General features: G+C 40.1%; 1 protein-coding gene across 1 annotated transcript; it reads right to left on the bottom strand.

The window, feature by feature from the left end:
- Positions 1–574: 574 nt before the first annotated feature.
- Positions 575–6,843, bottom strand: LOC132024169 (large ribosomal subunit protein eL43-like). The gene is made up of 2 exons (XM_059410147.1): positions 6,839–6,843; positions 575–890 (listed from the first exon to the last, which is right to left on the bottom strand). Exons 1-2 carry the CDS (start codon positions 6,841–6,843, stop codon positions 575–577), a joined length of 321 nt encoding a protein of 106 aa, XP_059266130.1.
- Positions 6,844–22,608: the final 15,765 nt, after the last annotated feature.

The following is a 22,608-nucleotide window of genomic DNA, read 5'->3' as shown; positions in this document are numbered from 1 at the left end:
CAGTCTATCAAACTCATAGTCTGTGTGGGCTTGGGTAATCTTAGTTGGTCCTAGGGCAGGTTTATGTGTCTTCTGTTCTACAGTCCTAGGTAGGTGAAATATTCCTCAGTCAGATATAATATCTACTTCCATAATATAGTCAGATAAATAAGATACAGACAATTCATATAAAATCTGTTGAAATATTCCAATTTTTACCCAAACTGTCACCTTAATACCATCAAACACAGCATTCCCACATCTTCCCAACCTAAATGTAGCTCCCCTTAGGACTTCACCAACAGGCTTTGGATCACATTATATCAGGCTCATGTCAATGACGGTTCCCAGAAAAGTCTCTCCTTCACTCCCTGTCCATTTTCCCACTCCTGTGTATATGGTCTTTGGATCCCCAACTGGGGATTAGGCCAAAGGGCGCTGGCCATTTTGTCAATCCTTATACTGATTAGATTGTAGGAGCATCACCTGAAGTTAGGTTTCTCATTTTCACTCTGCCTTCTAGCTTTGTGGTTGTTGTTGTTACATAAATTAACCCATTTATTATAGGCTAGCAATGTTTCGAATGGTGGAACTTCTACTGGTCTTTCAACTCCTTCAGTCTTCTGATGGCGGACTTTACTGTGATGGCAAAAATGGTGTTGTAGGTCCAGGCACCACCAGTGATGGTTTTCATGCAGGAGCCACAATGCCAGATCCCCACAGCTCGTTTTCTCATCTTGGTGTTGCCATAGGAGCACGTGTACTTGGCGTGCTGGCTTATTTCAATCTTCTTCACCATTTTCCTGAGGGAAGCACCATAACAGGTCTCGTATTTACCCATGATATCAACCTTCTTGGTGCGTTTAGCCAAGTTGCTGCAAACTATGCCTGAACCCAGAGACTTCTGCCTTCTAGTTTTTAAAATTATTCCAAACTAGAGTAAATGAAGTAGGTTTGTATAGGACTTTCAAAGTTGGGGACTAGCCAATAATTAGATCTATTATCATATCAACATCCTCTTCCCCTCCACCATGAGATTCTTCTCAAATGGCATATTACTTCTGTGGTACACTTGCCAAAATGCATAACCTTAACCTAAGACATGGGCCATTCTCTAAGTGACCAGTTTTCTTCAAAAGCTTCAAGGTCATTAAAACCAAAACTGTCATAGATTTGAGGATACTGAGCAGAACAACTGAATGCAATGTGTGATTATGGATTAGATTGTGGACTAGCAAATTATATTGGCCGGAAAACTGGCAAAAGTGGAGTAGGGTCTGTAAATTGGTTTTTCATATTCTATCAATGTTATTTTCCTCATTGTGATAGCATGTGTCACATAACATGTGAACATTAATGGGTGAAGGGTATATGGGAATTCTCATACTAATTTTTTAATGCTAAGAGCCTGAGACCTGTAAGGGAGGTGAAAATCTTAATAAATGCCTTTTTGGAAGCTCCATATTGTGTATTTTGAAAATGAAATGAATGCCTTAGTCATTATAAATATGCAGAATTCTGAAGGCGGTAGGGAGTATCTTGGTGAGGCCTTGTCTTCTGGCTTTAGTATGTGCAGAGATATGTGTGACCTTCACTTATATTCGGGTATCTGTGAGGCAAGAGATTCCCAGAGTTTGTTACCCCAAAGAGGACAGCTATGTACAAGGCATTGTTGCTGCCATTGATTGGACCAGATGGCCAAACCTTTGTCAGTGGCCAAAGAGTCCATAAAAATGTGCAGATGGGGCCAATTGTTAGCCAAGCCATTGAATCCTAAAATGACTGCCTGAGGTTTAGCTAACTGTGCTGACCCTTGTGTCCATCTTTGATCATGAACATCTGGGTTAAGGGATGAAAAGCATCCTTTCCTGCAAACTCCACATGTGATGATGATGACATTCACAAAGTATACAAACTTACTTTGCTGTTTGCTCAGCTTATCCTAAGCAGGTCCCCAGGTAGTCAAGGGGTCTGTAAGGAGTGGCCTCCTCCAGCACATGACGTCTGGGAAGAAACTGAGGATGAGGAAACCATTCTGCTACAGGTGGGATATGCCAGAGGTCCCAAGTCTGGTTCCATATTCTGGCAAGGAGGCCTTGATAGTGGTGCCAAAGTGCTGCTTCCCTTCCATGATGCGATCCTATTTGGGTGTAAAGAATCAAAGGCTCTTTGCGAGAGCCTCTATTTCCAAAAAAGCCCTGGATGTGACCAGCAGTTGTTGCCCTAATGGTATGTAGTGTGGGGCTAAGGAGGGCAGTGTCTTGCATCAGACGCTAATAGGCAACTTACGGCCATCATGATGGTCCAGAGACTAAGAGGCATGAAAAAAGTTGGTTAAACCTCAGTAGTGAAGGACTCTCTTGGGGGTACTTAATGGGAGGGCCTGTATTGCAATTTTAAGATTTTAGAGCCTTTTGTTAGGTGGGACCCCATTCAGGTTGGACTGATCTGCAGCTAACAATGTAAATGGACTTAAGTAAAATTTGTAAATGAGGAATACATTACCTCCAAAACCCAAGAAGACACAGAAGATATTGGGCTTGTTTTAACACTGTAGGTGTTCGGAATCAATAGCTTTGTCTTGACAGTGGATGGAGAAGCCAATGGCTAGCCAAATAATTTTAGGAACTTAATTGAGGTAGTTGGGCGTACTGTTATGTCTAGACAATGGCCCATTTCCTTTCATTGACCTCCTTTGTGAGTGTCTGTACGTCCTGAATGTGTGTCAGATGAGTCTCCTCAGAGGAGGATGGCTTCACTGTAATGTCCATACCTGTGTCCTTAAAGAGAGAGGGATGCAGTTGATCTTGCCTAGAAAGACTGATTGCACGTGATGTCAAGGCTACTGAGGCACTCCAAGTGTAGCCTGGTTAAGGTGTATCAGGGATGAAGGTGCCCAGGGATGAAGGCAAACTACAACTGAGAGGCTATTGAAGCAGGCACTAAACACAACATATTAGCCAAATCGGTAACAGTGAAATATTGATTAGCTGCTGCCTGGATGGTCAGTCATTTCAGTATTATTGGGTTTGTGAGCCTTATTGGATGGGACCCGGGCACTGAAGTTGAGGTAATTCACCAGGAGATGGCATGCATGTTTTCCTAGTTTAAGAACAGGCCAAAGCTGGAAATGGAGTAGTGTTGGGGAGGGGGCATTGCCCTTCCTCTAAATAGGTCTTATAGAATGGGTTTCAATCCTTGAAGGCCCTTTGTAATTTACAGTGGACCACTGTGACAGGCAGAATAATGGCCCCTACAGATGTCTACATCCTAATCCCCAGAATTGTGAACATGCTATTTAGGTGGCAAAAGGGGATTTTGTAGGTGTGATTGAGTTAAGATTTGAGATGGGAAGATGAGTCTGGATCATCCGGACGGGCCAGTGCAATCCAGTCACTAGGCGTTTGTAAGAGGAGGAGGTAAGAAGTCAGTCAGGAGAGGTTTGAAGCCCTGGCTGCTGGTTTAGAAGGTGAGGGGAGGGGCCTTGAGTAGAGAGCAATGTAGGCAGCCACCATCGGATAGGAAAGGTAAGGAAAACGATTCTAGAGCCTCCAAAGACAATGCAGTCCTGTCTGGGCATTGATTTTAGCTCAGTGAAGAACACTTAGGACTTCTAATGTCCAGAAGAGATAGTAAATTTGTATCGTTTTAAGCCATTATGTTTGTAGTAATTTGTTACAACACTAATAGGAAACTAATATAGCAGTATTAACTGTCTTAACTGGAGGAGAAAATACATGTTTCTATTTTGCCAGGTCTTTACAAATGGCAATTTAAATTTACTACTTATTGGGTTGGAACATCTATGCCCGTTATGGGATATTTTAAGGCAGTGGATGCTATGACCATGAGGAATTAAAAAGATAGTACTTTTGGGGCACCTGGGTGGCTCAGTGGTTTGGGCTGCTGCCTTCGGCTCGGGTCATGATCTCAGGGTCCTGGGATCGAGCCCCGCATCGGGCTCTCTGCTCCGCAGGAAGCCTGCTTCCCTCTCTCTCTCTCTCTCTGCCTGCCTCTCTGCCTACTTGTGATCTCTGTCAAATAAATAAATAAAATCTTAAAAAAAAAAAAAGATAGTACTTTTGATGGCTAAGATGTGGCATACCTTTTGGTCTTCTAGTTTATGTTCAATAACTCTCCTAAAATTATATAAAGCACTTTGTTTTAATTTAGAAGGGACCCCAGGTAGTATGAGCCCTAGATTAAGACTGTGAAAATTTGCCAGTTGGTACACTCTGGCAGATGTAAAACTAATTCAGACCAATGTTGTAAAGGTGTAAAAGTCAGTCAAAACTCTTTTTTGTTGTATAAACTTTTAGTAGATTTAGATTTCTAATTGGGTGAATACATGGACTTCTCTTTCAACTTTTTTGCTTCCTTCCCTCATAATTCTGTTTTACTCCCACCACCTTTTTTTTTTTTTTTTTTTTTTTTTTTTCCCCCCCCCCTTTTTTTTTTTTTTTTTTTTTTTTTGGTGCTACCGCTCCTGTTTGTAAGTTTCTTCCTTTTTGAGAGTCCCAGATAAGAACTGTCAATGTTAGGGTCCTCCCCCATATCAACAGTTGAACTAATGAGGGTTTTTTCCCCTATAAGCTGGATCAGGAGCATTTTTAATGACAGACATAGGCAGCAACAGCAAAACTGTTATAGTCACAGCTCCCCTTCTACAGAAGCAGCCAGCTGTTGGGCTCCTGTGTTGCACAGGCTATCAGTCTTTCCCCTGAACACTCATACAAGAGAAGCCAGTGTCTGCTTAAGACATAACTGATGGTAACAGGGTAAGTCTTTCCTCTGAGCTTGGCATCAGTCATAGCTAATGCCATGAGACACATAATTCAATCTGAGACACACCAGTAAGTCCAGGCTGAAATATGTGACAAGGGTCACTTTTAAGGAGGGCTTAGACAGGTTTCTCAATGTCAATTATAACTTGTAACTTTGGTTTGTTTCATATATGACAGAGGCTCACAAGACCTGGCAAATGTAGCAAAGGGTTGCACAAGTTAAAGTGCAAGCATGCTAGAAGGTAGCACACCAAAGCAACAGAGTATCTCAGTGGTGGTTGTTACCCTCTACACATACTGGTCACAGTGCCAATTAATTATAGTGGTCACTCTAGAGGCAGGACAGACCCCCACCCAAACTTTTATTTTTATGTCAAGACTGATGTTGCCACACACACATTAAGGGAGTGTGAAGAGATTTATTAGCCATTAGGCTTTCAGTGGTGGGGGACAGACAAGGTAGGCTCACCACCAGCTCCAAAGATTGCTTGGCAGTACAAGGATGAGTGACTGGCTCTGGCTTTTATTGTGGTTATGGATGGGGTCAGGGTGAAGGTTCTGTGTATGGGCCAGGGCAGACTCTTTGTTATAAATACATTCTTTGTTACTCCATTTACACAAAATTCTAGGAAATGCAAAACAATACATAGCGAAAGAAAACAGATCAGTGACTGCCTGATGGGAGAGGGAAGGAAGATGGGAAACAGGTATTACAAAAGGGACCTCCAAAACTTTTGGGATTGATAGTTATATTCATGTTCTTGATTGTGGTGATGATTTCATTGATATATGGATGTTTGTACCACAGTTTATTAACAGAGACAAAGACTTGACAGCATACTCTGTTGGTCAGACTGTAGTGTGACATACTCTGGTACATTGCAGTGGAAATAGATGGTACAGCAGCCCTCAAGAGGACAATCTGGCAGTTTCCAATAAAATTACATGGAATGAATAGGTCATGGGAATAAAGGCACAGGATAGGGAATATAATCAATGATACTGTAATATCATATGGGGACAGCTGGTAGTCACACTTGTAGTGCACATATAGGCTTGTTGAATCAATGTTATACACCTGAAACTAATATTGTGTCAACTATGCTCAAATTAAAAATTTTTTTAAAACATGTAAAATATAATCAAACCTAAATATGATTAAATAACTCAGACTTGTTAAAGATTTAAAAAAATAATGTAACAAAAACATATGTACCTATCACCATGATTAAGAAATAAAACAACAAAAAGAATAGCTGAAGAGTAGAAGGAATAGGGAATAAAACACAGTAACCATAAAAAATTTGACAAATTTGACTGCATTAAAAATTAAGGACTTGTGTTTCTCTGGATACCATGTAGAGTATTAAAAAGTCAGACAACCCACTCAAGCAGTCACTTTACAAATGATATATTTTTTCCAATAAACACACGAGAAGGTGCTTATTAGTCATCAGAGAATGTCAATTAAACCCAAAATTCGGGGGGCGCCTGGGTGGCTCAGTGGGCTAAGCCACTGCCTTCGGCTCGGGTGTGATCTCAGGGTCCTGGAATCGAGTCCCGCATCGGGCTCTCTGCTCAGCAGGGAGCCTGCTTCCTCCTCTCTCTCTTTGCCTGCTTGTGATTTCTGTCAAGTAAATAAATAAAATCCTTAAAAAAAAAAAAACAAAAAACAACTCGGGGGCACCTGGGTGGCTCAGTGGGTTAAGCCTCTGCCTTCAGCTCAGGTCATGATCTCAGGGTCCTGGGATGGAGCCCCGCATCGGGATCTGTGCTCAGCAGGGAGCCTGCTTCCCCCTCCCCCTCTGCCTACTTGTGAGCTCTCTCTGTTCAATAAATGAATAAAGTCTTAAAAAAAAAAAAACCCAAAAACCCAAATTAGATATCACTATATATTTACCAGGATGACTTAAAAAGCCTGATTATACCAAATGTTGGTAAGGATGTGGCACAACTAGAAGCTGGAGACACAAGCACTCGCCGCATACACGTGCCCCCGCCCAACCTCAGGCGCGGCAGAGGGATACAGGCGCCCTCCCAACAGCGGCTGCAGCACACACAAGCATCACACTTACGCCATGGCCCGCTCGCAGTCCCGAGGCTCCCACCCGGGCGCCCGGCCCAGGATGCGGGAAGCCCCCGCTTTTAGCGTCCTCTGGGTGCAGTCAGGAACGACTCACACCGCCCTGAGGATCTGACGGGTTTGTGCCCCAGAATCCTTAGCCCACAGAGGCTGAATTTTCTCGCCAACCCCAAAGGAAGCGCCCAAACCGCGGGGAACTGCGGGTGCAGTGCCGGCCCAGTGACTCCGACACCGAGGCCGGTACCTACAGGCCCGCCAGCACCAAGCCTACTCTCAGGATGCGGCAACCAAGCGGGGCCGCACAGTCCCAGGTAGTTATGGTGGAAACGCCTTTCCGGGCCGGCCCACTCCCCGGGGCGCCAAGCGTTGGCCGGCCTCTCACACCAGAAACACCGGGGAAACGTCGAGCAGAGCAGTAAAAGCAGCGAGATGGACGGGAGCGGCGCTCGGCTCGTGCGGCAGCGACTCCTGGGAAGTGTCGCGCAGAGCCGTAAAAGCGGCGTGATGGACGAGGGGCGGGGGCGTTCTGCCCGTGCGGCAGGGACTCCTGGGAAGTGTCGCGCAGAGCCGTAAAAGCGGCTGGTGGACGAGGGGCGGGGGCGTTCGGCCCGTGCGGCAAGGACTCCTGGGAAATGCCGCGCAGAGCCGTGAAAGCGGCTGGTGGACGAGAGAGATTCTAGGCTCGTGAGGCGGAGGCCGGGAAATGCGCGGTGCAAGAGCGCTGGATCCACAAGGTAGGTGGTCGTCCTGTCCCGCAGTGTCTGGCCGCGCGGGGGAGGGGCTGCGGGAGGGAGGGCCGTCGTAACTTCGCCTGCTCGCGCCTGCGGGCTCCTGAGAGTTCCGCCGAAGCTCCCACTTGTCCGAGTTCACACAAAAGTGCACATGATTTAGGCGTTGTTGGTGGCGGTTCGTGTTTGGTGGAACCGGGACGTGGGAGTTGGGTGGGTAAAGGGGCGGCATCTGCCAGGTGGGGAGGGGACTAATTGTGTCCTGAGCTCGGGGCAGTAGGAGTCTGCCGTTGGGGAAGGATTGTGCCGAGGGAAGCTTCGGTGTGGTTCCGGCGAGACAGTGTTTGGGGTGCTGGGTGAATAGGCCCCTGCGAGGGTCCAGGGTGGGGTGCTGTGACTCTGAGGAGGTGTGTTCTCTGGAAGAGGAGGTTTGTGAGTGAGGGAGAGCCATAAACTGCTGACGTTCCTCTTTGATGAGTATTTCACATGTGGAGAGGCAGAAACAATTTAAAATAGATCCAAACAGATGTTTATTTTGGTATGTATGCAAGATCCGAATTTGTTTTTAGACAAGAAAGTATTTGAAAAGAATATTTTGCTACTGGGTGCCTATGTTTGCCAAATCTCTGAGGGAAGATGTTCACTCTCTTCTTTCGTGGATAGCTGGCGACTCGGGGGAATTGGCCCAAATTTGCCAGCTTTGGGCCAAAGTAAAGCAGTAAAGTTCGTTCACCAGGCAATGTCCTGAATTGCTCAGAATTGAGGAATGCGGCAAGTGTCAGAAGGTGTTTGTGCTCATTTTGTGAAGAGAAAACATTGGCTTAAAATAGAATTTAAGGCTGAAAACAATTGGACGTGGAGGCCGGACCAGTTTACTCTGCTCAGAGATTGCTTAAAACGATTCTTTGAAGGTTTTGTTTCTATTAATCTCACCATCATCATTGTTCATGTGATTATAAATAGTAGGATCCAGTAGGATAGCTGGGGATAAAATTAAACTGATGGCATTATTAAAAGGATAGTTTAAGGACATAATGGAAGTAAAGATCCCCTTTCCCACTATGCGATAGACACTAGTAAAAATAGAAACAAACAACATAAAGTAAACAAGACCTATTTTAGAAGAAATAGGAACACGCTAAAAAAATGTAAACTGTAAGTGGAAAGACAATCTAATTGTAGATGGGGAGACTAAACATCAGCTATCCCTTCACAGGACCAAAAAATAAATAAGGGTCTTAAACAGCAAGCATAAAGTCGACTTTGTGCACAAATCTTGATTTTTAACACTCTGATAGCCATCTTCTCAAGCACATGTGAAACGTTCACAAAACTAATATTACAGATTTCAAAGAAAAAAGTAATTTCCTTTTTTTTTTTTTTAAAGATTTTATTTATTTATTTGAGAGAGAGACAGTGAGAGAGAGCGCATGAGAGGGGAGAAGGTCAGAGGGAGAAGCAGATTCCCCGTGGAGCTGGGAGCCCGATGTGGGACTCGATCCCGGGACTCCAGGATCATGGCCTGAGCCAAAGGCAGTCGTCCAACCAACTGAGCCACCCAGGCGCCCCAAAAAGTAATTTCCTTAAAGTAAAAATAAAACAGTATTCTTTTATCACAGTGGAGCAAAACTAGAAATTAATTTTTCAAATGACATACACCTGGAATTTAAAAAGCTAACAAAAAAACTCGTTCAAAGAAAAAATGCAAAGTGATATTGCAAATTTTAAAAGAAAATTGATAAAGCATAATATGTCAGAAACTACAATATACAATTAAAGCAATTAAGTGAATTTTATAGTCTTAAAATTTTTTTTTTTTTTTTTAAGATATTGTTTATTTGACAGAGAAAAACAAAGCAAGAGAGGAACACAGGCAGGGGTGTAATGGGAGAGAGAGAAGCAGGCCTTCCGCCGACCACGGAGCTTGATGCAGGACTCAATCCCAGGATGCTGGGATCATGACCTGAGCTGATGGCTGATGCTTAACAACTGAGCCACCCAGGTGTCCCTATAGCCTTAAATTCTTAAAACAATAAGAGAATTAAATAGTCAATTAAAAAGAAAAAAACCAACAAGTCAAAACAAAGCAGAAGGGAATAACTTATAAAAGTAAATTCCAAAATTAATAAAACTTAAGAGTAATGAAAACTATATAAGAAATAAGTAAATAAATCAAGTGCAATAAAAACCCAAGTAGTCAAGCCACTCACTACAAATCAAGAAAAAAAATGAAAAAATGAAGAAAAATATAAAAAGTGACTAGGAAATATAACTGTGGAAGAGGGAATTTTAACAGTAGACTATTTTCACAATTCTTTATTTGAAAAAAAAAAAAATTATTTCTTTAATTGGGGCAGGGAGGGGAGAGAGAGTCCCAGGCAGACCCTGTGCCAATCTGACATGGGGCTCAGTCCCATGATGCTACGCTCATGACCTGAGCTGAAATCAAGCATTGGAAGTTTAACCAACTCTTACCCCAGCCACCCCTATTTTCACAATTCTATGTAAAATAATAAGAGAGTAAAAATAATTAAAAGAAAGCTTTGATAAATTAATAGATTCCTATGAAAATACATTTATTAGGGGCGCCTGGGTGGCTCAGTGGGTTAAAGCCTCTGCCTTCGGCTCGGGTCATGATCCCAGGGTCCTGGGATCGAGCCCCACATCGGGCTCCCTGCTTGTGGGAAGCCTGCCTCCCCCTCTCTCTCTGTCTCTCTGCCTGCTTGTGATCTCTGTCTGTCAAATAAATAAATAAAATCTTAAAAAAAAAAAAAGAAAATACATTTATTAAAAGTGACAATTTATATAATAAAAGCATAAATTTATAAGCAAATTTTAGGGGTGCCTGGGTGGCTCAGTGGGTTGAGCCTCTGCCTTCAGCTCAGGTCATGATCCCAGGGTCCTGGGATCGAGCCCCACATCGGGCTCTCTGCCCAACAGGGAGCCTGCTTCCTCCTCTCTCTCTGCCTGCCTCTCTGCCTACTTGTGATCTCTGTCTGTCAAATAAATAAAATCTTCAAAAAAAAAAAAAAAGCTGTTATAAGCAAATTTTATTAGAGGAAATGAAGAAATTTTACTCTCTCACAAAACCGCATCGGTCATAGAAAGTTTCACAGAAGAATTCTACCAAAAAGATGGAAAGTTTCAAGTTAGTAAATGGAACACGTATAACATTTGGACCGAAACCTGATGGAAAGTGTACAAAAAACCTGGACAAATCTTAGTAATGAATATTGATTAAAATTTTTTAAATATTAGCAGAAACAAACAACATATTAAAAATAAAACCTCACCAGGTTGAATTTATCAAAAAATGCCAGGATGCCTCAGTATTTGGAATTGTCAGTATAACGAATCATAGACATAGATCTAAGGAAAAAATCATAAAATTTCTCCCCTAGGCACTTGAAAAGATCTTTTACAAAATCCAACACCCTTTATTTTTTGGGAGCTTGTACTCATGACCCGGCGATCAAGACTTGAGCTGACATCCAGGGAGTCTGATATTTAACCAACAGAGCCACCCAGTTGCCTCTCAATGCCCATTTATACTCAAAAAAATAAATAAATAAAAAATCACTGCAGTAGGAATTGACGTATCCCAGAACTAAAACAAGTTTCTTCCTTAATATGTAAAACAATAGAAACATTTTCTTAAGTTCAGAATCAAAGCAAGTATATTAACTTTTTACTGCTGGCATTAGCCAATAAAATCAGTAAGAAGATAATGAGAGTTGTGTAAATTTTAAAAATGAAACTATTTGCAGAAGAAATAAAATACATCTAGAAAGCTCAGTAGTTAATAATTAAAAAAATTACTGAATAATGTATTGGGATTTTAAATGAATACACAAAATTAATAGCCTTCATTTAACAAAAAGTTATGACAGTAAGAAAAATCTCAACATCTTTTTTAAAAAGATAAAATACTTAGGAGTAGAATGTGAAAGCTGAAAGAAGAAATTTTTTTTTTTTAAGGTTTTATTTATTTATTTGACAGGCAGAGATTACAAGTAGCCTGAGAGGCAGGCAGAGAGAGAGGAGGAAGCAGGCTCCCCATTGAGCAGAGAGCCTGATGCAGGGCTCCATCCCAGGACCCTGGGATCATGACCTGAGCCGAAGACAGAGGCTTTAACCCACTGAGCCACCCAGGCGTCCGAAAGAAGAAAATTTTATACTAGTCACCAAATAGACATGGTCAAATGCTGTCATAAAAATATAAGTTCTTTCTAAGTTGATACAGAACTTTAAGATAATTCCCCAAACAAACAAACAAGGTTTCATGCTGGAGATAAAAGCTGAATTTGCAAAAAAAAAAAAAGTTAACAAAAGCCAGCAGATCTTGAAGATGACTGGCAGTGGAGGTTTTGCTAACCATACTCTTAGATCCTAGATAATTGTAACATCGTAGAGTTAGAGCATGAATAGACAGAAAAAGGGAATAAAGTATAAGATCTAGAAATGGACTAAAGTATATTTGGGTAATGTATACTAAATATGGCATACGAAATCACTAAGGAAAAGAGGAATTCTTTAATAAGTGTCATTGTGACAGTGAGCTAGCCATTTGGATAAAAGATAAAATTGAGTCCATACTTTATAATATAAACCAAAACAAATTCCAGATATGTTAAGAAATCTAAATAGAAGAAACAAAACCACATAGTTTCTAGAACAAAAAGAGAGAATTCTTTTATAACTTGGGTATGGGTAAGGACTTCCGAATTATTACTCAAACCAAAAGCAGTAAGCAAAGTGATTAAGAAATTTGCATTCAAAAATACGGGGTAGGGGCACCTGCGTGGCTCAGTCAAGCGTCTGCCTTCACTTGGGATTCTGGGGTCCCGGGATTGAGCCCAGCATCCAGCTCTCCACTTAGTGGAGCATGTTGCTTTTTCCTCTCCACCCTGCATCCCCTCCCCTTGTGTACATTTTCTCTTTCTCTCTCAAATAAACAAAATCTTAAAAAAATAAGAAATGAAACTAATTTAAAAATAATGGTATGCTAAAAACATAAGCAGGACAAGACAGATAATGCATTTGGAATAATATTTGCAATTTACCTCACAGATAAAGAGCTAACTCACTAATATATAAAAAGTTTCTTAAAATTTTTATTTTTTAGTTCAAGCATAATTAACATAGTGTTATATTAGTGTCAGGTGTTTGATAGTTATTCAGCAATTCTGTGTATTATACACAGTGCTCATTATAAGTGTACTCTTTTTCTTTTTTTTTAAAGATTTTATTTATTTATTTGTCAGAGAGAGAGGGAGAGAGCGAGCGAGCACAGGCAGACAAAGTGGAAGGCAGAGGCAGAGGGAGAAGCAGGCTCCCTGCCGAGCAAGGAGCCCGATATCAAACTCGATCCCAGGCTGCTGGGATCATGACCTAAGCCGATGGCAGCTGCCCAACCAACTGAGCCACCCAGGTGTCCCTATAAGTGTACTCTTAATCCCCTTCACCTATTTCACCCATCTCTCCACACCCCTGCCCCCAGCCCTGGCAGCCACCAGTTCTCTATATTTTATATATTTATAATCTATCTATCTATCTGTCTATCTATCTATCTTTATTTCTTAAATTCACACAGCAAAGTCATGTAGCTTATATCTTTCTCTGACTGTATTTCACTTAGCTTTATATCCTCTGGATTCATTTGTTGCAGATGGCAAGATTTGATTCTTTTTTTTAATGGCATATATATATAATATATATATATTATATATATATAATTATATAATATATATATTATATATATGCCACATCTTTAGCCATTCACCAATGGATGGACAGTTGGGTTGCTTCCATATTTTGGCTGTTGTAAATAATGCTGCAGTAAACATAGGGGTGTGTATATCTTTTAGGATTAGTGTTGTTGTTTTCTTTGGGTAAATAGCCAGTAGTGGAATTACTGGATTATATGGTAATTCTATTTTTTTTTTTTAAGATTTTATTTATTTATTTGACAGGAGAGAGATCACAAGTAGGCAGAGAGGCAGGCAGAGAGAGAGGAGGAAGCAGGCTCCCTGCCAAGCAGAGAGCCCTATGTGGGGCTCGATCCCAGGTCCTTGGGATCATGACCTGAGCCGAAGACAGAGGCCTTAACCCAGAGCCACTCAGGTGCCCCGGTAATTCTATTTTTAATTTTTAATTTTTTGAGGAACTTCTGTACTGTTTCCGTAGTGACTGCATCAGTCTGCATTCCTACCAACAGTGCAGGAGGCTTCCCTCTTCCACACTTGTTTCTGTGTGATTTTAGCCATTAAGAAAGGTATGAGGTGATACCGTAGTTTTGATTGCATTTCTCTCATGATGAATGATGAGCATCTTCCATGTTCTGTTGGCCATCTCTCTGTCTTCTTTGGGTAAATGTCTGTTCATGTTTTCTGCCCTTTTTAAATGTTTTGTTGTTGTTGCTGTCTTTTTTGGTGTTGAGTTGTGTAAGTTCTTTTTGTGTTTTGGGTATTAACCACTTATCAGGTATATTCTTTGCAAATATTTTCTTCCATTCAGTAGGTTATCTTTTAGTTTTGTTGATGGTTCCTTCACTGTGCAAAAGCTTTTAATTTGGGTGTAGTCCAAATACTTTCATTTTGATTTTATTTCCCTTGGCAACGGAGACATACTAGAAAAATCTATGACTGATGTCGAAGTGATTACTGCCTGTGTTGTCTTCCAGGAATTTTATGGTTTCAGGTCTTATATTTAGGTCCCTACTCCATCTTGAGTTTAATTTTGTTTGTGGTCTAAGAAAGTGGTTCAGTTTCATTCTTTTGTATGAAGCTATTCTGTTTTCCCAACACCATTTGTTGAAGAGACTGTCCTTTTTCCATTGTAGAGTCTTGTTTTCTTTGTCAAAGATTACTTGACCACATAATTGTGCGTTTATTTCTGGTCTCTTTGTTTTGTTCCATTGATCTGTGTGTCTGTTTTTGTGCCAGTACCAAACTGTTTTGACGACTGCAGCTTTGTATATAACTTGAAGTCCAGAAATGTGATGTCCCAGCTTTGCTTTTCTTTTTCAAAACTGCTTTGGCTATTTGGGGTCTTTTGTGGTTTCTTAAAAATGTTATGATTTTATCTGTGAAAAATGCTCTTGGTATTTTGATAGGGATAGCATTAACTATATAGATTGCTTTGGGTTGTATGGACATTTTAACCATTCTTGTTTTTCCAATCTGTGAGCATGGAATTTCTCTTCATTTTGTCATTTAAAAATTTTTTTTTATCAGTGTTTTTTATTTTTAGAGTGCAGACAGGTCTTTCATCTCCTTGGTTAAGTTTATTTGTACATATGTTATTATTTTTGGTTCAGTTGTAAGTGGGATTGTTTTCTTAATTTCTCTTCCTGCTATTTCATTATTAAATGTATAGAAATGCAGTATTTCTGTATATTGATTTTGTATCCTGTGATTTTATTCAATTCTTTGATCAGTTCTAGTAGTTTTTTTGGTGGAGTCATTTGGGTTTTTGGTATATGTATGTCATCTGGAAATGGTGACAGTTTTACTTCTTCCTTAGCAGTTTGGATGCATTTTATTGCTGTAGCTAGGACTTCCAGTACTATGTTGAATATAAGAGTGGTGAGAGTGGACATCCTTGTCTTCTTCCTTACCTTAGGGGAAGTGCTTTCAGTTTTTTTTTTTTTTTTTTTTTAAAGATTTTATTTATTGACAGAGAGAGATCACAAGTAGGCAGAGAGGCAGGCAGAGAAAGAGGAGGAAGCAGACTCCCTGTCAAGCAGAGAGCCCGATGCGGGACTCGATCCCAGGACCCTGAGATCATGACCTGAGCCGAAGGCAGCGGCTTAACCCACTGAGCCACCCAGGCACCCCGCTTTCAGTTTTTTACCATTGCAAATGTTAGCTGTTTCTCAAATATAGATCTGTTACTGAGGTATGTTCCCTCTAAATCTACTTTATTACGGGTTTTTATCTTTTTTTTTTTTTAAGATTTTATTTATTTATTTGACAGACAGAGATCACAAGTAGGGAGAGAGGCAGGCAGAGAGAGAGGAGGAAGCAGGCTCTCCACGGAGCAGAGAGCCTGATACGGGGCTTGATCCCAGGACCCTGGTCCCAGGAAGGCAGAAGCTTTAACCCACTGAGCCATCCAGGAACCCCCCTGGGGTTTTATCTTGAATGGATTTTTACTTTGTCAGATGCTTTTTTTGCATTTACTGTAATGGACATTATTTTTTTTTTTTTTATGATCTTGATTTTTATTGTCTTGTTGATGTGATGTATCACATTGATTTGCAAATATTAAGCCATCACTGCATCCCAGGAATAAGTCCCATTTGATCCTGGTGAATGATTCTTTGGATGTATTATTGGTTCAGGTTGCTGTTACTTATTGAAGATTTTGCATCTGTAGTCAGAGATATTGGCCTGTAGTTCTCTCTCTTTTTTGTAGTGTTTTCATCAGCATTAGGGTACTGTGGGCCTCATAGAATGCATTTGGAAGCTTCTCTTCCTGTTTTTTTGGGGGATAGTTTGTGAAGAACAGATATTCATTTTTAAATGGTAGACTTTCCCCACAAAGCCATTTGTTTCTGGACTTTTGTTTGTTGGAAATTATTTGATTACCGATTCAGTTTTGTTGCTAATAATAGATCTGTTCGAATTTTGTTTCTTCCTGATTAAGTTTTGGGAGATCATGTGTTTCTAGGAATTTACCCATTTCTTCTGAGTTGTTCATTTTGTTTTGTTTTTATTTGTAGTGGTCATTTGTATTTCTGTGTTATTTCCCATCTTTCATTTCTGATTTTGAGTCCCCCCCCCCCCCCTTTGTTGAGTCTGGCTAAAGGTTTATCAATTTTGTTGATGTTTTCAAGGAACCAGGTTCTGGTTTCATTGATCTCTTCTGTTTTTGTGGTGATGGTGGTTTTCTATTTTGTTTATTTCTGCTCTTGCCTTTATTCTTTCCTTTGTTCTACTGGGTGTAGGCTTTGTACTTCTTTTTCTAGTTCTTTTAGGTGTAAGGTTAGGTTGTTAATTTTTGTTTTGTTTTGTTATGTTTTGCTTTTGAGGTAGGCCTGTGTTTCTATAATCTCTTAGAACTTTTGCTGCATGCCAAAGATGTTGGGCTGGTTGTATTTTTATTTTCATTTGTCTCCATGTATTTTTTTTTTTTTTTTTTTACTTCTTATTGTTTAGTAGCTTGTTATTTAACCTCTATGTATATTTGTCATTTTCAGATTTATTTTTTTTTACTTCTTCTTATTGTTTAGTAGCTTGTCATTTAGCCTCTATGTATATTTGTTATTTTCAGATTTATTTTCTTGTGCTTGATTTCTAGTTTCATAGCATTGTGGCTAGAAAAAAATGCAGGATACAATTTCAGTATTTTTGAATTTGTTGAGACATAGTATGTGGCCTGACATGATCTAGGGTGTGTTCTCTGTGCACTTGAAAAGACTGTGTACTCTGTCTTAGTAGGAAATGTTCTGCATAGATCTGTTAGATCCATCCAGTCCAGTGTGTCATTCAAAGCTAGTATTTCCTTGTTGATTTTGTTTCTGTGATCTATCCATTAATGTAAGTGAGGTGTTTTAGTTCCCTACTGTTATTGTATTACTATCGATTGTTTGCTTTATGTTTGTTAATAATCTTTTTTGTACTCTGGTAAGTGTATGTTGGAGGGTGGGAGTCTGCAGGAAAACATGAAGGTGGGGCACAGTGCCAGCAAAGTCTGTGCCAGTCCGCTCTGAGGGGAACTGCAGCCGCCTAGGGAGGCTGCAGGCTGAGGTGGAGGGGGTGAGTCTGCAGGACATGGGCGTGTGTGCGCTGTTAGGAGGCTAGAGAGAGTTGAACTGTGCCGTCCCTGTATCTCTGCTGGGAGTTCGGATGTTGGATGACACTCATTAGCTCCTTTGCACTTAGAGACATCTTCCAAAGATTCCTGATCTGTTAGTACTCGCTTTGAGATTAGTAAATAAGCGTTTTTCTTGAGTTCCTCAAGTGTTTTTGGAACTGCTGATTCTATGCCGTAACTCAGCGGAACTGTTTGTTGTGCTGTCTCTTTAAGGGCAGAGACTCAGTTTACTTTTACCCTCCTGCTCTCCCAGAGCCTATCCCACTGATTGTTCAAGTTCCAGGTGCTAAGCCCCACTGATTGTAAGACTTGCTAAACCAGCCCCTCTAGTTGTCAGAGTCCAGTGGTACCGGAATTTGTCGTCTTTGGGCAGGTCCCCATGGCTGGGGTGCCGGGAGGGGCCTCTGCTCCTCTCTCCTCTCCACACCTCCGCCATCCTGTGTGGATAGTTCTCTGGGTCTTTTTGGCTCTAGACCGCATCTCCACCGTTCCTACCCTCCTCACTGGGGCCTCTTGTCTACATTTAGCTGTAGAGAGTCTATTCTGCTAGTCTTCAGATCATTTTCTGGATTATTTATACTGATGGTGGGTGTTACCTAGTTGTATGCATGGAGCAAGGTGAACACAGGATTGTCTATTCCACCATTTCCTCAGAAGTCCTGAAATGCAAATGATTTTTTATGTTGCTTTTGTATTATGCAACTTTATTAAGTTAATTAATTAATTAATTGGTTTTTAAAAAAAGATTATTTATTTATTTAACAGATCACAAGTAGGCAGAGAGGCAGGCAGAGATGGGGGAAGCAGGCTCCCTGCTGAGCAGAGAGCCTGATGTGGGGCTCTTCGCAGGACCCTGAGATCATGACCTGAGCTGAAGGCGGAGGCTTAACCCACTGAGCAACCCAGGCACCCCAAGTTTATTAATTTCTAATAGCCTTTTCAGCAGAGTCTTCAGGATTTTCTGTATTAACATTATGTCACCTGTATATAGAAACTATTTTACTTCTTGTTTTCTAATTTGGATGCCTTTATTTCTTCTTCTTCTCTGATTTCTTTGGCTCAGACTTCCATATTATGTTCAAAGCAGTGGCAAGAGTGAGCACTCTTGTCCTAGTCTTGTCTTCAGGAAAAAACCGGTTTTGGCTGTTCACCTTAGAGTATGCTTGTTTTGTGGACTTGTCATACGTGGCCTTTGCAATTTGAAGTAAGTATTTATTTATTTATATATTTATTTGACACAGAGAGAGAGAGAGAGCGCGAGAGCGCGCATGTGCGCAATCACAAACAGGCAGGGAGGCAAGGGGGGGGGAAGCAGGCTCCCTGCTGAGCAGAGAGCCTGTGCCACGCTTAATCCCAGTACCCTAAGATCATGACCTAAGCTGAAGGCAGAGGCTTAACTGAGCCTCTGAGTTAAGCCACTCAGGTGCCCCTTTGTGCCCTATTATTTGAGAGATGTTTGTTTGTTTTTTTAATGAAAGGATGTTGAATTTTGTCCAATGTTTTTTCTGCGTCTGTTGAAATAATGGGATTTTTAGATTTTGTTCTATTAACACAGTGTATCATATTGGTTGGTTTGCATATGTTGAACCTTCTTTGTATCCCAGTGATAAATCTTACTGGATCGGGTTATAGGGTGGAAAATACATTGAAAAGATGTGGAGAAATAGTTAAAAGTCATTAAACAGCCCCAGGAGTACCAAAATACACAGCAGTTGTAAAGAATTAGATCTGCATGTACCACTGTTTTGCTTTTGCACCTTTGTCATCAGTTGGCCATTCTCTTGTGGGACTGTTTCTGGGTTCTTTGCTCTGCTCTATGTCTTTCCCTTTTCTAACACTACATTGTCTTGGTTACTGTAGCTACAGAGTTTCTTTTTCAAAATTTCAAGGCTGCTACACTCCTACCATACAGGTTTTAGTATCTGTATATATATGTATACAAAGATCCTACTGGGATTTTGTAAAGATTACATTAAATCTGTGGATGGGTTTTGAGGAACTAACATTTTTGCCATGCTGCCTTTCCAGTTACATGGGTCTTGTTTGAGTTCCGTCATTAGTGCTTTATAGCCTGCATAGAGATCCTTGACATATTTTGTTAGATTTAATCCTGATTTGGGGGGAAGCTATTATTAAATTTTTTTAAAACAAGACTTTTTTTTTTTAACTGCTAAGTAAATTTCATATACCTATATCTGTATATATCACATTACTTTGTCCATTAAGGCATTGAAAGACCCTTAGTTTGTTTCTGTATCTTGGATATTGTAAGTAATGCTGCAAACGAAATGGGGATGCAAGTATCTTTTCAAGTTAGTGTTTTTGTTTTCTTCAGATAATACACAGATGGGAGTTGCTGGATTATGTGATAGTTTTTTTGTTTGTTTGTTTGTTTGTTTTTTATTAAGAAAACTGCATGCTGTTTCCCACTGTGGCTGCACCAATTTACATTCCCACCAATAGTGAGCAAATGTTCCCTTTTTTCAGTGTTCTTGCCAACATGTTATTTTATTTTCCTTATAATAGCCATTCTGACAGGTATGAAGTGATAGCTCATCGTGGTTTGGATTTGCATTTTCCTGATGATTTGTGACATGGAGAGTCATGTACTTGTTGGCCGTCGTTAAGTCTTTGTATTTATTATCAAGACTGACATTGAGCTTACTGCTTCTAGGAGTTTTATAGTTTTAGGTTCTACATTTAAGTCTTTAATCTACTTTCAGTTAATTTTTGTGAATAGTGTAATATCGTTGTCCAGTTTCATTACTCTGCATGTCGCTGTCCTCCTTTCCAAAAACATTGATTTAACAGTGTGTTTTCTGTGGGTGCTTGGGTGGCTCAGTTGGTTAAGCGTCTGCCTATAGCTCAGGTCATGATCGCAGGATCCTGGAATTGAGCCCCATATTGGTCTCCCTGCTTAGCCTCAGCGGGGAGTCTGCTTCTCCCTCTCCTTCTGGCTGCCACTTCCCCTGGTTGTACTCTCTCTGTCAAATAAATAAATAAAATCTTAAAAACAAAAAAAACAAAACCAGTCTGTATTTCCCAATTGTTTATTTCTAGCTCCTTGATCATAAATTAATTGGCTCTTTATGAGAGGGTTAATTTCTGGTCTCTCTGTTGTGTTCCACTGACCTATATGTGCCTGTTTTTATGTCAATACCATACGATTTGATTACTATACTTCTGCAGTATTGTTTGAAGTTAGGGAGTGTGATATTCCAGATTTGTTGGTTTTTCTCAAGGTTCCTTTGCATATTTGGGATCGTCTGTGGTTTTAGGATTTTAGGATTGCTTATTTCTGTGAAAAACACAGTCGGAATTTTATTGGGGATTGTGTTGAATTTGAAGGTTTGTTTGGATAGTATGCATATTTTACAGTTCTTCCAGCCCATGGACATTGAGTATCTTTCCATTTATTTGTCTTCAATTTATTTCAGCAGTGTCTTATTACAGTTTCAAGTGTACAGTTCTTTCACTTTTTTTTTTTTTTTTAAAGATTTTATTTATTTGAGGGGGGAAGAGTGAGAAAGTTGGGTTTGATCTCACAATGACCTGAGCTGAAATCAAGAGTCAGATGCTCAACTGAGCCATCCAGGTGCCCTGGTCTTTCACCTTCTTAAATTTCTCTCTAATTGTATTCACTTTGGTGCAGTTGTAGATGGAACTGTTTTCTTAATTTTTCTGATAGTTTATTATTAGTGTATAGAACTAACAGGGTTTTTCTGGTATATTGATTTTATATCCTGCAGCTTTCCTGGATTCTCTATTTTGTTTACAGTCTTTAAGGTTGTCTCTATGTAATATGTCATCTAAAAATAGTGACAGTTTTACTTCTTCCTTTCCAGTCTGGAGGCCTGTTATTTCTTGCCTAGTTGCTCTACATAAGACTTTCAATAATATGTTGAATAAAAGTGATAAGAGTATTTATTCTCAGTTTTAGTAGGATGTTATTTGTGGGTTTGTAACATACATGCTTTATTTTGTTGAGATACATTTCCTCTATACACACTTGTCATAAATGTTGAATTTTTAAAAAGTTTTTTCTGCAGCTGTTCAGTTGATCATACAATTCTTACTCTGTAAATGAAATTATTTAATTTTCTAATTGTTTATTGCTAGTATATGGAAATATGGTTTTTTCCCACTTAAATCAAGTATCCCATGAGACTTAAACACAAATTTTTAATTTTAATTTCCATATTGATAATTACAGTGTTATATTAGTGTCAGGTGTGCAATATAGTGATTCAGCTATTCTGTACGTTACACAGTGCTTATCATCATAATTGTGCTCTTTTATCTCTGTCACCTATTTCACAACCCCCCTCTTCTGCTAACCATCAGTTAGTTCTCCTTAGTTATGAATCTTTTTCTTGGTTTGTCTCTCTTTTGTTTTCTCCTTTGCTCATTTGTTTTCTTTCTTAAATTACAAATATGAGTGAAATCATATGGTATTTGTCTTTCTCTGACTTATTTCATTTAGCATTATACTATCTAACTTCATCTATGTTGTTACAAATGGCTAGATACTCTTGTGGCCGAATAGTACCCCATCGTGCGTGTGTGTGTGTGTGCGCGCGCACGCGCTAACGCGCTAGCACCTGCATACACCACTCTTTATCCATTCATCTATGGATGGACACTTGAGCTGCTCCTATAATTTAGCTGTTGCAAATAATGTCACTAAACAGGGGTACATGTATCTCTTCAAATTAGTGTTTCTGTATTTCGGGGGTAAATACCCAGTAGTGCATTTACTGCATCATATAATAATTCTATTTCTAACTTTTTAAAAAATTTATTTATTAGAGAGTGAGAGAGAACATAAACATGGGAAGGGGTGGAGGGAGAGGGAGAAGCAGACTTCCCACTGAGCAGGGAGCCCGACGTAGAGCACATTCCCAGGACCCTTGACCTGAGCTGAAGGCAGATGCTTAACCAACTGAGTCACTCAGGTGCCCCTCTATTTTTAACTTTTTGAAGAACCTCCATTTTGTTTTCCATGGTTGTTGCACCAGCTTGCATTTTTACCAACAGTGTATGAGGGTTCCTTTTTTCCACATGCTTGCCAGGCTTACTGTTTCTTGTTTTTTTGATTTTAGCTCTTCTGACAAGTGTGAAGTGATACCTCATTTTGATTTTGACTTGTATTTCTTTGATGATAAATGATGTTGAGCGTCTTTTCATGTGTCCGTTGGCTATCTGTATGTCTTTG

The sequence above is a fragment of the Mustela nigripes genome, chromosome 9, assembly GCF_022355385.1.
Source record: "Mustela nigripes isolate SB6536 chromosome 9, MUSNIG.SB6536, whole genome shotgun sequence".
Lineage (NCBI taxonomy): Eukaryota > Metazoa > Chordata > Mammalia > Carnivora > Mustelidae > Mustela > Mustela nigripes.
Note: the sequence above shows the minus strand (reverse complement) of the source record. Positions and strands in the feature narration are given on the sequence as shown.